This window comes from Vicugna pacos, chromosome 12 (genome assembly GCF_048564905.1).
Source record: "Vicugna pacos chromosome 12, VicPac4, whole genome shotgun sequence".
In the NCBI taxonomy this organism is placed as follows: Eukaryota; Metazoa; Chordata; class Mammalia; order Artiodactyla; family Camelidae; genus Vicugna; species Vicugna pacos.
In genome coordinates, this window is record NC_132998.1 from 19,955,230 (window position 1) to 19,972,732 (window position 17,503).

Genomic DNA, 17,503 nt, shown 5'->3' on the forward strand with positions numbered 1-17,503 from the left:
CTTTTGTCAGTGCCTTCTTAATTCATTTCCTTTGTAACTTTAGAGTTTCTTAAAGTAAGGCACGCCTATCATTTCTGCCCTCGAAATAAGTATGTTAAGAGTAAATATTTGTGAGCTGTCTTACACTGTTAAAGTTTGTGTGAATTTAGAGTGAGGGTATATGTATTTCTGTCTTTTTCTTTCACGTAGAATCTTGCAACCAGGTAGGTTTTTTGAGATCATGTAGTCTTGGGGAGGAAATCTTGAAGTCCAGAATTTAGAACTCACTCAGGTCATACTGTGAAAGAGGGCAAATAGGGCCTAATGTACCAGTTTTGATTTTCACACACAAAAAATTTTAATCTGTGCTTAGAATATCCTTATAAGCATTGATTTAGTGCCAATATATTTATGTTCTCAGCTTTTATATTTAGAAAATCTCATGTAAATTTATCCGGTCATGTTCAGGAAAGTCTTAAAGAGCAAACCTTGAATAAAAAATAGCCACTTCTGGAAGTTATTCCGTTTTTTAATACCATTTCTTAAAGCCACAGGTATGATATATGCTCCCTGCAAAAGGTCAATTAGCAGATTTCCCAGGATATTTAAAGTTCTGTGTTATCTTCTAAATGTCACGTTGAAGTTAGAAATGTTGTTACATTTGGGAGAATTTTGCCATGAAATAGTCCATATGATGAACAAATAAATATTCCAGGTCAAGGATAAGGGAGTGGTAGGAAATCTTACTTTGCCTCCAGAAGCCTGAGATAAAGACTGATAAGGACTGCCACCTCAGTTCCCAAACAGTGGCCCGCTCCCTGACTGATGCCATATTGAAGTAGTCCTAGGACAGGTTTTCATGCTTTTTTAATATGGGAAAGGCCTGAGCCGGCACAGAAACTATGAGGTATGTCCTAGGAGAGGCTTGAAAGTATAAAGAGAAGAAAATAACCAATGTTGACAAAGTGTTGGTCCCAGTGAAGACCAGAGGGAGTGAGATTAAAGGCTCTGGTAGAGGGATGACCTTTGAACACCTCTTTTTCAGAGCCTGGAGGAAAAGGGGTGAGGCTACACATGGCTACAGATAACTTTGTTCATGTCTGAGTTTAAAGTTGGAAAAGTTCATGCCCAGTCCCTTCAGTTTTCCCTGTGAAGCAAGGCAAGGCCATCTTCTAAGAGATGTGCTGTGGGGAATAAGGGTTGGGATTGGAGGACAGTTGTGGGCATTTGGGATATCAGTTGTGGGAGTGGGGAAAATCACTGATTAGGGGCAGGTAAAAGTTTCCTCACAGCAGTGAGCATCCAGCTACAGTTGAATGCTATGCATGTGTAGTTTTATCAGTATGCCTGGTTAGGTTAATTCTCCACTAGTGCAGCACAACCTAGGTATAGAAAGAAAGAACAAAGATGATTGGAAAGATCCAAACATAAAAATTTCTAAGTTGACTGTATAGAAGGACCAAAATACAAAGACACTGAGGGTCTGGTGAGAGTGGTAATAGCGGTTCACCATGAGAGTTTGACAGAGGAGGACACAAAGCCATGAAGTGAGTGGTGCATCGGGGGAAAGGAGTGTAAACGGTCTCTGAGATGGAAGAACAGCTGTCCTAGGAGCAAGGAGATAAGAGATCTTGAAGGAAAGGAATGAGGAATCTATATGTGTTTTAAATCAGGGGTCAGCAAACTTCCTGTAAAGGGGAAGAGAGTAAGTATCTGTGGCTTTGCAGCCATGTAGATTCCGTTAGAACTTCTCAGCTCTGCCCTTGAAGTTGAAGGCAATTAAGATAAATAAAAAAAATAATAAACAAATGGACATAACTATATTTCAGTACACTTTATTTACAAAAGCAGGTGGTAGTCTGGATTTGTCTCAAGGACTATAGTTTGCTGACCCCTGTTCCAGATGATGACAATTTCCAGGATGTGGAGGAAGTTAAGTGGAAGTGAAGGTTGTTAGAAACCAAGGGGCTAAGATGCTATAAGACTAGTATATTGACTATAAACCACCTGGAGCTAACAGACATGGAGAGAACGCTCCACCCAATAACAGAATACACATTCTTCAAAAGTGCACAAGGAGCATTCTCCAGGATAGATGATATGCTAGGCCATATAAATTTTTAAAAGACTGAAATCTTAACAAAGTATGTTCTGTGATCACAATGGAGTGGAATTAGAAATCACGAGTCACTAGCAGAGAGAAAGTTGGGAAATTCACAAATAGGTAAAAATTAAATAATGCACGCCTCAAGTGTCAAAGGATCAAAGAAGAAATCACAAGGGAAATGATAAAATACTTCAAGATGAATTAAAACGAAGCCATAACACACCAGATCTGGGATGCAAATAAAGCAGTGCTTACAGGACAATGTATAGCTACAAATGCCTACATTTAAAAGGAGAAAGATGTCAAAATCAAAAATCTTATCATCCGCCTTAAGAGAAAGAAGGAGCAATAATGAGGTCTGAGATGACTTAAGGAGGTGGAATGGGATGAAAGCCAGACAGAGAAGTTGCCCTTAGGTGAGAAGCACAGTTTTGCTCCGTGACTGGAGCATAGCAACGTAGAATGGTCTACATGTTTGCTGTAAGACTAGAAAGTTTCCATCTTTACCACTTTCATCTGTTTTCTCTGTAAAGCTTGAGTTGAGGTCATTTGAAGAGAGTAAAGGGAAATGGAGCACTGGAAATCTAAGGCATAGTTTTTGGGTAAGATGATTGAAATAGTCCTTGTATGGCATTGACTAGAGGAAACTATTAAGAATTTAGGGCTGCTGAGGATCCTTTTGAGTCCAGTAGCAGTGTGTTACAGAGGAACTCCTGCTGTGCCCTGTTGTGTGAGTCCTTCAGCTGCATATGGGTGTGTGGGTGAAGGTACAGAAAAGGCAAATGTTTACATGCATATGCAGTTAGGGTTTGGCTAGGTGGGTGAGATGAGGAGATAAATAGGGAGGGAATCTGAGGATGTTGAAATGATGGGTCATGGTCATAAACTAGATAAGGAGAGAACTTAAAAAAGGAAAAAAGCTAATGAATAAAGAACAAAGAGAGGTCAGTTAACTGGAAGTCACCAGGAGGTCTAATGGTCACACTAGCTCCATGAGGGCAGAGAGCCTGTTTGGTTTGCTAATGCCTGGAATAGTGCCTGGCACATAGTAAATGTAAAATATTTGTATTTGTTGAGTGAATTGTCATAGCAGAGCAGGGATTGTTTAGTAAGAAAGCTGGAAGAATGGGAGGTTGTGGTCAGATTTGGATGCTTGAGTGAGTGATGGAGGAAGTGAAGCATTATGGGTAACACCTCGTGTATCTGACATGCACCTGCAGTAAGTTCTCAGTAACTATTAGCCTTTACCATTATGGGTTTTTTTGTTTGTTTGGTTTTTGGTTTTGGGGTTTTTTTTTTTTGCCTTCTATAGGAATTATTTATTTTTAGAGAACTTAAGTAGAGAGTCATTTTTCTACAAATAGGTGAGTTGATATTTCCCAAATAAGTATCATTTAAAGCCATTGAAACAATCAGGGTTGTTAATTCCACCTCCTAAGGGCAGGATAAACCAACAAAATACTAGTAGGAATGAACTTCTTTCCAAATGAGCCTAGTCTAGTTCTCAAAGCCAGAAGCTCAGAGTACTTCTAAGGCTTTCTGTTGATTTATTTAGCTTGTCACCGGTTTGGACAATTTTAGATTCGCAACCCTTGTATGACTTCTCTAAAGTATACTGACCTTTTGGTAGGCTTTGAACGACCTCTTTTGGCTTTTACAATAGGCCTGAAGTCTCAGTTAAAAATAGGGATTGCTGTTTGCGGAGGAAAAGTTTACAGAAAGAGACTGAAATTGGCAATAATCTGATTTTTAAACAATGCCAGTCTTTTCCCATTTAGCAAAATGTATCAAAGAAGTATTTTGATTCAGAGGATTCATGGGGTTTTTTTTTTTTGATAACTTGCAGTAATTCTCACCCTGTTTCTCTCCCATACCACACCGTATAATTGTACACAGTAGATAGTCCATAAGTCTGTACTGGCTGGTCTTTAATTATTTAAGAAGCAGGTCTCTGAAATGCCCTTTTCTCTACCTCTTTGCCTGGTAAGTTTCTCTTGTGATCCAGTTCAAATATCTGTGAGATTATTCTCCGCTCTTACAAGTGATAAGCAAGCCCCCGTCCTTAGAGTAGTTCTCAGCTGCTTTCCGTCATGTTGCCATTATTTACTTGCATATCTATTCCTCATCCTTGCCTTTTATCCACCAAGGAGCAGAGATTTTGGCTTATTCATCTTAGTATCTCCAAACCTTACGTGTGCCTGCCGTGCACGAAGTGCTCCAGGTTTGTCTGGCAAATAGTATGGCAGTGAGAAAACTCATTCTACAAGCACACTGTAGGCTTATGTTGGAAAACACTGCCCTCCAAAGGCTTTTGCCTCTTTAAAATCTTCCTGCAGTTAGGATATTACTGTTAGGTGAGCAATGATTAATTGAGTATAGCTCTGTAATCCAACCAGTAGATGTAATCAACTTAGAGAGAAGTTAGTCTTTTTTCCTACACTAACTTTTTAAAATCAAGCATAAAGCATAGTTGATTTTCAATATGTGTTTATTAAAAGTACAGATGTCCACCAAAATGTTAACAGTGACCTTTATTTTGGTGGCTTTTTTTTAACTTTTGTCTTTACTTTTTTTTTCACTTTTTGAATTTTCTATTTCATGATATAAATTGCGGATTAAATTTGTTTTTTAAGAAAATACAGTACCTGATGAAGACATTTAAGAGAAATAAATGCTTTTGTACAAGTTGGAAGCAGGAAGCTAGGTCAAGATGGACGAGTCTGCGCTCTGATAACAAATCTCAGTGGCTTAGGAGAGCACACGTGTATTTACTGCAGGTAGATGGGGCTTCTTCTACATCCAGCGTCACGCATCCAGTCCTCCTCCATCTCAAAGTGGTTTCCAAAGTTGCTGCAGCCCGAGGAGGGAGAGATGGAAGAGACCAGCCGGCTCTCACCTGCCTCAGCCCATGTCACTTCCCCATGACCAAAACTAGTCCCATGGCCCCAAACTTACTGCAAAGTAGATTGGAAAATGCAGGAGGGCGCATAGAATGCAGTGCGTGTCTCTGCTAACATGGCTATAACTCTTTTCATTTTACAGTTACTGTGATGAATGTATGTTGGATCCAGACTGTGGTTTCTGCTATAAGATGAATAAATCAATCGTCATTGACTCCTCCTGTGTTCCAGTTAATAAAGCGTCCACAAATGAGGCAGCCTGGGGCAGGTATGTCACTCATTACATGCCATAAGAATGTACAATACGATTTCAGAATGAGATTTATTTTTAAACTTACAGAATGACTGCACTTATAGTCAATGACTGTACCTCTTTTAAACTGGTCTTCTTTTAAAGAATCTGTGAAACCGGTCTTTATAATTACATTACTTTGCAGCATATTCTGATGAGAATGTGCGCACAGCATTGCAACTGTATGTTTCACAAATTTAGAGTAGAAACTCACGCTTAGACTTCTGGAAATCCAAATACCATCTCCAAATCTACCCTAATAAGCTACAGAAGTTTGAATCTTGAGGCAGGTGTTCCTAAATATTGCCAAGACAGTTTCTCCCACTGGGTATTATCTAATTGCACCAATAACTTCCAAACTCCCCAAGTTAAGTGGAAGACGGAAAAACTGTCAAGTCAAAAAGAATTACTATCACTTTAAAGTCTTTAAATTCTTTTATACTTAGGGTACTTTCCTAGAAGTCAGAGAAATTAGGTAAAGTTGGCAATCATGGGCATGTAACCGGTTTGAGAAACTGTAAACCCTTCTTTTTTTTGACAGATCACATTGGTTTGTAGGAGGCACATAAATGAAATATTTGTGTAGAACAAATATACCTCATAATTATGAACTAATATTCATATTTATGGACACAAAATATGTAAATGTTATTTGATATGGCTTTGACCTCTTCTGTGTTTTAAATTCTCATAAAAAGCGTAGCATTCTCTCATTCTGTCTGCCTCCTAATACTGATGATGAAGGCAATGGAATCTGTAACAAAGCGCTTATATCTCTTAGGAGCCATAAAATAAAATGTATCATTATTAATCATTATACTGTTGTCATTAATCCTTTCATTAGAGAATTATTCCAAAGAGGTAGAAATAAATTATATGGTAATTGGGTGAAAATCCAGACCACATTTTAAATACACTGATTAAAAAGAAATGCATAAAAGAAATGCAATTACTACTTAAAATGAAAACTTGAAAGAGATTCTTTTAAAAACACTCAGTGTATAATTTTCATCAAACTTTATTACAAAGTTAATTGGTTAAATATTTCTGGATGTAATAGTTTACAGTTTTAGTCCTTATTTTTTTTAGTAGAAAAAAAAACCTTGCAAGTTACCAGTCTAGAATTATGAACATGTTACGAAATATGTGTATGTAGTTTCATGTATTTCATGGAATTAGTTTACAGACTTACTGGAAATGTCTACTAATGGTAAGAGGACATTAAAATTAGATGTTTCATCCTCAGTAGAAGGTCTAGAGGTCAGAGTTTTGTTCTTTTTGCAAATAGCAAATTGTACAACATTTTAATAGAAATGTGTATTACTTCTTTTAGTTCAACTTATTAGATTTTATTTATATTTTTGTACCATTATTCCTTGACTGCACACATTACTAGAGAAAAGTGAGGCCAGATAATACCCAAGTAGGAAAAATACAAAGAACTAAACAAAATATACAAAGAACTTTTATGCTTGTATAATATTCTTAGAATAATCTCAAACTCTTTACCCTACCTTCCTTAAAAAAAAAAAAAGACTTTCTCCCTCTTCTCTGTGATGAGTAGTAACCCTCCTCCTAGCTTGGCCACTCTGGTGGGTCGCCTCAGTCTGTCCTAGAAAGAAAGCGAAAAATGCAGGATGTGTTTACCATGAAGAATTCCTACAACAGATTGTCCATTTGTAGGTAAAATAGCATTCGCTGTATTTTCATGTGTTGGTTGACTGATAAGTTTTATGCAATTACCTAGAATGGAATTTTCAGGGCAAGATCTACCATTACTTGGATTCATATCTGAGATATACTATTTATAGACGTCTTAGGGTCAGGTATTGAGGCAATTCACAGCCATAAATTCTGATCTCTAATTGTAGCCATTTCCTGAAAAGACACCACCGGGAATGGTAATACCATTCATGATGGGGATAGTATGCCGATTTTGACGTACTCTGAATTGTCTCCACATGATGAAAACCATTTGTCCAGAAACAAAACTTTAAGTCAATCAGCATGCTCTTCTATATCTATGTTGTTAAATTTCAATCAAAAGATTTTTTTGTTGAATCATTTAGTTTTCCAAATAGATATACAAATGGCCAAAAAGCACATGAAAAACTGTTCCGTATCACTAATGGCTAGGGAAATGCAAGTCAAAACTACAGTGAGCTATTATCTCAGACCCATTAGGTTAGCTACCATCATAAAAGCAAAACAACAATTGTCATGGAGGATATAGAGAAATTAGAAACTGTATGCACTGTTGATAGGAATGTAAAATGGTGCAGCCACTATGGAAAACAGTGTGGCAGTTTCACAAAATTTTAAAATAGAATTAAATATTATCTAATAATTCAATTTCTGGATATATATCAAAAAATATCGAAAGCAAGGTCTTGAAAGGATATTTGAATACCAATGTTCATAGCATTATTCACAATAGCCAAAAGATGGAAGCAACCCAAGTGTTATTTGACAGATGGATAGATAAACAAAATATGTATACGTACAATGATATATTATCCACATTTAAAGGAAGTAAATTCTGGTGCGTACTACATGAGTGAAACTTGAAGATATGATGATAGGTAAAATAAGCCAATAGTTAAAAGACAAATAACCACGTGACTCCACTACTGTGAGGTACCTACAGTAGTCAGGTTTATGAGAGACAAGAGAGGAATGGTGGTTTCTACAGGTAAAGGGAAGAGAGGAATAGGGCATTGTTATTTGATGGGTATGAAGTTTGTTTTGCAGAATGAACTGAGTTTTGCATCCATTGAGATGATCATGAGATTTTTGTCCGTCCTCTTGTTGATGCAGTATATCAATGAAGTTACTGATTGATTTGCGGATGTTGAACCATCCTTGTGTCCCTGGGATGAATCCAACTTCATCATGATGTATGATCTTTTTTATGTGCTGCTGGATTCTGTTTGCTAATATTTTGTTGAGGATTTTTGCATCTATGTTCATCAATGGTATTAGCCAGTAATTTTCTTTTTTGGTAGTGTCTTTGTCTGGTTTTGGTATCAGGGTGATGGTGGCTTCATAGAATGAGTTTGGGAGTATCCCCTCCTTTTCAATCTTTTGGAAGAGTTTGAGAAAGATTGGTATGAGTTCTTCCTTGTATGTTTGGTAGAATTCCCCAGTGAAGCCATCTGGGACTGGACTTTTGTTTGCAGGGAGGTTTTTTAATTGCTGATTCTATTTCATTTCTAGTGAGCAGTCTGTTCAAGTGGTCTATTTCTTCTTGATTCAGTCTTGGTGGACTGCATGTTTCCAGAAACTTGTCCATTTCTTGTAGGTTGTCCAATTTGTTTCCATATAGTTGTTCATAGTATTCTCTTATGATATTTTGTATTTTGTTTGTATGAATTGAGTTTTGGAGATTGCTTGCACAATAAGCTGAAGACACTGAGCTGATGGAAAACCTTCTCCTGCCCATCATCCCCCATACCTCCTACACACACTTGCAAACACAGGTTTAATTCACCACTATACTAGAAAGAAATGTCCAGGTGCCACCAAGGAGAGTGAGAGCAGTGAGCCCATGTGGAAACCCGACAGTCCATGGGACTATCAGAAGAGAAGCCTGCCTCCAGGGGGTGAGGCTAGTGTCTTAGGTGCTGAGGAAGACAGAGAAGTTGCCTCTGGAGCTATAATAGGCTATCTTGGCTCTGAAACAGAGAGAAGAAAAGCTGCTGGGCTGGGCTGGGCAAGCTGCCAACTTCTCTGCCACCCTCTTGGGACCTTGAGTAGAGATAGTGTCACATATGAGAAAGCAAAACCAGGAGCCTTTGCTTTGGGGAAGTATGCTTTCTCATCTTACCCTGCCTTTGTGAAGGGGGAACCATAAGTTGAGAAACATGAATAGTAAAAAATGTGGGTCGCAAATGGGACACATCCATAGAGCTAACTCAGAAATAAACATGCAGTTGTCAGAACCCAGGACACATGAGACTTCCATGGAAAGCAAATATGAGATGGCAGTCAAAAATTTAAAACTACACTAATTTATGAAGGAAAGAAAGCCACCAAGTGTGACAGGTAAAAGAATGAATACCTAGAGAACCTTGCATACAAAAGAAAATTTTTAAGACTTTAATATGTTTAAAAGAAATAAAGGAAATAGTATAATTTTTTCATTATACTGAAAGCTGCACACTTATGATTTGTGCAGTGTATGAGTTTGTATGTGTGTATATATATATGTACACATATATAACAAATTAATCCTTAAGTAAACTTTGCAGAAAAAATCTTGGAAAGCTAAAATTCTAGATAAATAACATAAATGTGGTATGGGAACTTTTTTTTTTAAAGCCCTCTAAATTCTTTTGTTTGTTTTCAGAAAGAAATGGAGATTACAATTAGTTTTACAACTTGATAAATATAGATGTTAAAAGTATAAGTGTACTTTTAAAAATATATACTAGTACAAGAGAATTAATCAAACTAATAAAGGCAAGAAAAGGGAAAATTATAAGAGGAAAAAACCATGGTTAAAAGAAAGCACCAAAAAAATAGCAAAATTAGTTACATGTAAATATACCTGTCATTAGAGTAAAAATAACTAAGTAAAACATACCTATTAAAGACAAAGATCCTCATGCCAGATTCTTTTGATGCAGTTGTATTTTGTTTACAAGAGACAGTGATAGAAAGTTAGAAATAAAGGAGTGGAAAAAATTGGGTAAGTTTTTTTTTTTGTCAAGAAGACAAAAAAATAGCAGAGATCAGAGAATTCAGAAAACTTACTAACAAGCTTGATGTAAGAGTTAAATAATGAACCTAACACATAGAGAATTCCATTCTTTTTAAGCAAACATAGAACACTTATAAAAATTTATCACATTGAAGCACAAGGAGTAAATTTATATAAATGTAAATTCCAGAAAATTCTAAGTGAATCCAGCTAATGTTGTGTAAAAGTCTTTTCTAACCAAAATGCAATAATAATACCGTCAAGCAAGAGAAAGGTCTGTATCACCCTTCTACTTTAGTCTATAAAAGAAAAGAAAAAAAACACAACTTCAAATTCATTAGTGGGTCAAGAAGAAATCATAATGGAAACCAGTTACGTTAAAATTAGTAACTGACAAACCTATAGGAAGTGAGAGCTAGAACATAGAGTTAACCCACGGAGTAAGCGGAGGATGGAAATTAAAGGGTAAGAAGCAAACATAATGCAGAGCAAAGGAATATTAGAAAGGATCAAAAGACAGAAGCTGGTTCTTAGAGAAAGCCCAATTTAATGGAGAAACCTCTGGTAATACTGGTTAAGAAGAGAAAGAAAGCACAGATAAACAGTATTTAGAATGAGGTGGGGAAAGGCATATAACAACAGATGGTAAAGACTTTAAAAATTATGAGAGAATAGTATTAATAATGTCCAATGCATTTGAAAACAGATAAAATGGACTATTTTCTAGGAAAAACAAATCTAACTTTCCAGAACCAACTCAACACTTGGATAAGTGTGATTTTATACAGATGAGGACAGATATGCTTAGAGGGTCTGAACTTTCTTGAAGTCAAAAAGCTAGTAAATACACTGCTTTTAGAGGAGCAGCAGTTGAGTCACTTAAAGAGGCACATTTTCGACTCAGATATTTCAAATTTGAGCTTCTATCATTTACCTCGTAAGTGGCACTGGGACAGCCCGAGCCTCTCTGAGCCCCAGTCTTCATCTGTAAAATGAGAATAATATAGTTGCTATGTTGAACAATATGTTTTTTGTTTGTTTGTTTTTGTTATTCTCTAAGTATAGCTGATTTACAATATTGTGTTAGTTTCAGGGGTACAGTATAGTGATTTGGTTATTTTTTCATATAATATTCCATTATAGATTATTACAGATATTGAATATAATTCCCTGTGCTATAGAGTAAATCCTTGTTGCTTATCTATTTTATGTATAGTAGTTTGTGTCTGTTACCCTCGTACTACTAATTTGTTCCTCCCCTACTTCCTCTCCCCTTTGGTAACCATAAATTTGTCTTCTATGTCTGTACGTCTGTTTCTGTTTTGTATAGAGATTCATTTGCATTATTTTTTAGATTCCATGTATAAATGATACCATATAATATTTGTCTTTCTCTATCTGTCTTACTTCACTAAGCATAATATTTGCTAGTTCCATCCATGTTGCTACAAATGGCAATGTTTCACTCTTTTTTATGGCTGAGTAATATTTCATCATGTATATATACACATCTTCTTAAGCCAGTTGTCTGTTGATGAGTGCTTGAGTTGCTTCCATGTCTTTGCTATTGTAAATAGTGCTGCTATGAATGTTAGGGTGCATATAACTTTTTCAGTTAGCGTTTTCATTTTTTTTATGGATATATACACAGGAGTGGGATTGCAGGATCATGTAGTAGCTCAATTTTTAATTTTTTAAGGAACCTCCATACCACTTTCCTCAGTGACTGCACCAATTTACATTCCCACCAACAATGTATGAGGGTTCCAGTTGCTCCACAACAATATGGTTTTTATGAAAATTAAATAAGACTGTCTCTAAAGACACTTGTAAAATTGTAATGTTCTGTGCAAATGTAAGTAATAAATATCCTGTACTAAGTTTTTTTCGTTATATTTTTCAATAACACATTTTCTAGATTAGCATAAGTATTTTCTGACAGATAAGGACAGTAGAATACTTTATTTATCTGTGTCTTTTCATCCACCTCCATCCCTCCTGGCTCACTATCCACACAAAACCATAAATCATCCATGCTGGTACTTCAAACATCCTCACTCTTTAAAAGTATTGCTAATGCAGAATACTTCCTTACTGTGCTGATTCAGTATGTGTTTTCTATAATACAACAATTTTGGTCTGTAATTAGACACACCAGAATAGCTAGATAGATTCCTTATTTGGCAATTCATTGTTCTGACTTGCACTGAATGCCTGGTTTATTGTATTCATTCAGGGAAGATGTTTTTCTCAAAGCTGCACTCTGCTACAGTACCCAGCCTGCTTCCCCAGCATCCCATCCCTCTCCCACAGGGAATTCTAGTCAAGCCACACCCATTGGAATCACCCTAATATCCACTCTGATTTCCCATCTCTATGTCTTTCCTCATGCTGTGCCTTCTACCTAGGACTTAACCCTCTCCTCCCTCTTTAGGGTCTCTGCCTCTGACTTCTAATCATTATTTTTTGCCCAGATCAGATGATACTTTTTCCTTGCAGTCTGTCTGATTAGCTCCAGAAAATGATGCATATTATATCCCTGTCTTGTTCTCTAGCACAACCCTGTATAATTTATATGATAATTATACTGTCTTACGTGATAGTATTTTGACTTTAGATGTATCTTGTCTTTTAGACTGTAAATTCCAGCATCTGTATCCCGCACTGTTATCAGTGTCTTGTTCATATCAGACATTCTGTCATAATCTTAAATAACAAGATGGGAAAAGGCTGCCATCACCAGAAAATATACAAGGGGTTGAAAGTACCAAAGCTCCAAATGAGAGAATATGATGTTCCCATCATTTTATTTTAATTATATCTTATACACTCATACTTATTTCCAGGAAAGGAAACTTCTAAAGGAAATAATGAGAGTGATGTGATTTTAATTAACAATGTTTAACATTTACCTGGTATTAATTAAAACTGTAAAACAGTTTAAAAAATAAAACTTTACCACATACTTCAAATATACATACATATTTGTACACAGTGCATACAGGATGCATACAAATACACATATTGCTTGTAGTCACACTATGTGAAAAATAGTTTTTAATAATTATTGGAAGGAATATTCAGCACAATTCTTCAACATGCACTGGTATGCTAGGGAAGCAATGTATATCTATGGTGAAAGTATGAGATCAAGTGACCTATGAAATTAGGTCACATAACAAAAACAGGATTTTCCCTTTATCACCTCTCCCTTTTAATTTTTAAAGATAATGTATCAGTTTTGCATTTAGAAAAAGAAGTTTATTTTATCATTAACAAACTATATCATCATCTTAAATACTCATGTATATTATTAGTTATTCATATTAGGATTTAAAATCCTTAAGCTGTGCTCCTAAATTAATAACAGTATTGTTCAAAATTAATTTTTGCAAGTGTATATTTTATAGAGAAAGAGAAGTAAGAGAGAATCTAATATAGAATATTTTAATCAACTTTGCTTTTTAAATTACACTTTCCTTCCTGCTTTTGCTTGAATAAAAGTCATTATGCTAGATTAATCTCTTTAAGATCTGTAGCCATACTGTGTGTTTGTAAGTTTTGTCTACCCATAAATAATTTCAGAAATTGCATGCCTCTGGGCTCTTCTTTTTGCAAGTCCAGAAACTTTCCCTCCCTTAGATTTGGTGACTGTCTGTATTGCAGACTCCGATGCATGTACATTGCAAAGTATACAAATCAGAAAAGGAACATTTCTGAATGATTTATCTTCCTCCTCCATGTTAATTTGTCCAGTTTCTTAGTTGACATTTAATTATAATAAACGCATTTTAACAGTTTTATCCAAGTGTTAGTATGGGTGATGTGCTTGACTACCCTTCATCTTAGGCCAAAACCTTACATTTCTAGTCAGTTCCTTTTCCTTTTATATTTTAAAATTATTCTTCAGTTCATACTTCATCTGAAAAGTAGTCTGTTGGTTATTTCTCACTAACAAAGACTGAGACTTTTAGTATGAGGTTAAGGGCCAAGGCATGAATTGCATGTGCTCGGTAAATGTAACAGAGGCGAGTCTTGGTTCATCAAATAATGGTGCAATTACACAACAGAAGATGTGGTACTACAGAGATGAAGCCTGTGGAGGTTGAGATTTGTCAAAAAGGGAGCAGAGGGAGCAATGGGAACAAGAGGAAGAAAAATGCATGGTTGGAGCAGATACTGGAAATGCGAGTTTGGATCAGGGTGTCAGAGCCTTATTTAGGAGTTCTGTTCTGACTTTTATGGATAGATTTTCATAGGTGTGGAAGTCATACTGGCAGTGATTTTAGGTGAATAACTTTATGTGATACCTGAATGTGGATATGACATTGTATCATATAGTGAGATACAGTTCTCTTCCAAATATTCTGAATAAGTTAATAAGAAAATCAGGGGGAAGGTATAGCTCAAGTGGTAGAGCACATGCTTAGCATACACAAGGTCCTGGGTTCAATCCCCAGTACCTCCTCTAAAAAAAAAATAATAACAAATAAACCAAATAAACTCCCCCTTAAAAATAAATAAATAAATAAATAACAATAAAGTAAATCTGCATACCAAATTTAAAAAAAGAAGAAAAAAAATCAGTTGGCACTAGCATGATTTTAACACTTGGCAGGAAACATTTTCTGACTAGAAATTAATAACATTGTGTTTTCATTCCATTTTTATTTTAATTTATCTTCTATTCTTGACAAGCGTGGTTGATTATATTATTGTTCAGAATCCCTGCTGAACTCGCTAGGGAAGGATTAGATTTCCCAGGCCCCTGCAGTTTTATCCACATGACTTGCTCTAGCCAAGGAAATGGAAGTGGAGCCCATCCCTGTCACTTCTAAGGTGAAGCTTTAAGGGCAAGGATTTGCAGTATCCTCTTTGCCCTCTTCAGTTAATTTGGTAATGTCCCAGAAGAGAAGGTGTTCCGTTAGCTTTTGTCAAAGTAAGGAAAACATAGAGCAGAATCATGACAGACCTCAGATGGACCAGTAGAGTGAGCAAGAAATGAACCCACTTTACGGCACTGGGATTTGGGACTCTTTTGTTACCTCTGCATAACGTATTCTCTTCTGACTGATAAAGCAAGATAAACTGTGTTCCGCTGTGCAAGTGGCACAAATTTCCTTTACTTAAGTTATAAAAGGATGCTCATTTTTTAAACTATTAAACAAATAATACAGGAAAGGGGAAGATATGGTAAACAATGACAAAGGGGGTTACCATTTGCTTTAAGTTTGAGGAATATTGCCATCTGTGGTGGGGAGCTGTTAGGGTTTTAAAAGTCGGGACTAACATGGATGGCTTTGGGTTTAGAAGATAAAATTCTGGTAGGAAAAGGTGGGAAGAATTTTTAAAAGAACAGGCAGGCTATTTGGAAATTTATTAATATAAGGATACGGAGAGGCGGTATCTGCATTTTAAAATGTGGTTGTGTATTTTAATAAAGATATTTAAAGGAAGGCCATACACATTGCTGTGAGGCAGAAAGAAGAATAGCACTGGAAGTCCAAATATGCTCAGGGAGGTCCTTGCTAGACAGCAGGTGGTGAACTAGGATCCAATCATTCAGATTAAAGAGAGGCTGCCTCAGTACATGTCATTTAGTACTCAAGTCCTTCCTGCTATCGTGCTTTCAGTCTTGGCTTCATTAAAAATAGACAGCATTGGTTTTCCACGAGGTTTGTAACTTCTACAGTTTGTGAAGTAGCAACTGCATATTTTATCACCTGGAATTTGCATAGACATTCATGAACCAGTACCAATCAGAATTCCTACTGTTTCACAATAATGCCAGAACGGCAGCCTGGGAACTGAGAACATAGTACTCTGTCCCCATGATTTCTGGGAAGAATCCATTACAGCGCTTTTCTGTATCATCACTTGTCCTCTGTTGTGAGAGGTGCTGCCTTATTTCCTCTAAGAATTTTAGTTTTAAAATAAATAGTTCCAAAGTTATCAGCCAACTTTATTTTCATCTGAGAGGCATATGTGCCCTGGAACCCTCTAAAAAGTAAAATAGATAAAATTTTTTTTTCTTTTTTTTGTTATTTGTTTGATATATGAGTTATGGAGGAAAGGTTGGAAATAGACCTGCTGTGCATATACAAACCCATATATGGTGATACACACATAAAACCACCTTTTCTTTGTCCATACTTTCATGCACAGACACTTACATCGTTTCCATATCTTGGCTCTCGTGAATAATGTTGCAGTGAACATTCTTCATTAATAATCTGGGGATTTTTTTTCTTTTTTTTTTTTTTTTTTGTAAGGGAGGTAATTAGATTTACTTATTTATTCTTAGAGAAGGTACTGGAGATTGAACCCAGGGCCTCATGCATGCTAAGCATGCACTCTACCACTAAGCTATACCCTTCCACCTCGTTCTTTATCACTCTCGTTGACAATTTCATTGCAAGCTTAAAAATGAGATTGATGTGTGATGCATGGAAACCCATTTGGTAAAGCACTTGAGCCACCAAAACGTCTGCAGCATCAGGAATGGGAAACTCTTGTTCATATAACTGTACTGATTTTGTTCTCTGGGGGTGCAGGCTGGTTGACTGAAAACTGGTTAGTAATGGAAATCATCTTACTTGTTTCAGCATTGGGCTGTTAGGAAGCAGCTGGTTTTGAAGACCTACTATTCCTTTTTAATTATTTGGCTTAGGAAACAGGAGATCAGAGTTCTATTCAAGAGAATCTAGGAATAAGGCAAGGGCGGAACAGAGTTAAGTGAATATTTGACATTTTAGTAACGTCTGAAACTGTTTTCTACATCTGTGCTTTGAGACTTTAGCTGTCATCTGGAGGAAAACGTACATGAAACTTACTATCTACATGTATTCTCCCTATTTACTTACTCAACAAACATTGACTAATAACTTTGCGTATAACCTAACGTAAGATTGCAAAGCTTGGTATTCCTAAAACTTGAGAGAGATCAGGTATGACAGACAAACTTGGAAAAGAATTTCAAAGGTGATTACAAAGCAGAGATATGTCCTTGCCCCTGGGCCATTGCCACATCATAGAAGCCACTTTTAGTAACATCAGAATTAAACAAAGGATGTAATATTGCCCAGAACATCCTCTTCCCTGTAAGTTTTTCCTTGATTTATAAGATATCTGATATCTCGCGAGCTGTGGACGTTCTAGCAAATGATGTTTTATCTATTATTACAACTTGACTCCTTTAAATAGAAATTAAGGAGGAAATACTCCATGTCTTTCACAATTAAACCAGAAAACCTATTTAAAACTGCTGCTCAATTAAGTCAGGATTTCTGTGTGATTATTTCTGTCGGCCCTGAGCCAGGAGGGAGGCAAGCTCTGGGATATCACATAGCGGAGGAAAATTTTTTCCTCTACTCATCTTAGCTTCTCAGTCAGGCTCTGTAACAAGACAGACCAACCAGAGAAAATAAACAGAAGTTTATTAACATCTGTCCATATATACATGTTTAGGTAAGAAGCTCAGGGATGAATAACTCAAAGAGCTGGCTTACAATTCCGGCTTTATA

The 17,503-nt window shown here is 36.3% G+C and overlaps 1 protein-coding gene across 1 annotated transcript in view; it reads left to right on the plus strand.

Moving 5' to 3' along the window:
- The window catches only part of SLC2A13 (solute carrier family 2 member 13), a 330,277-nt gene that overhangs the window by 266,887 nt on the left and 45,887 nt on the right, over positions 1 to 17,503 (plus strand). The window contains exon 7 of the mRNA XM_006203113.4: positions 5,129 to 5,254. Within this exon, the coding sequence (XP_006203175.4) occupies positions 5,129 to 5,254 (126 nt within the window). The remainder of the gene's footprint in view (positions 1 to 5,128; positions 5,255 to 17,503) is intronic.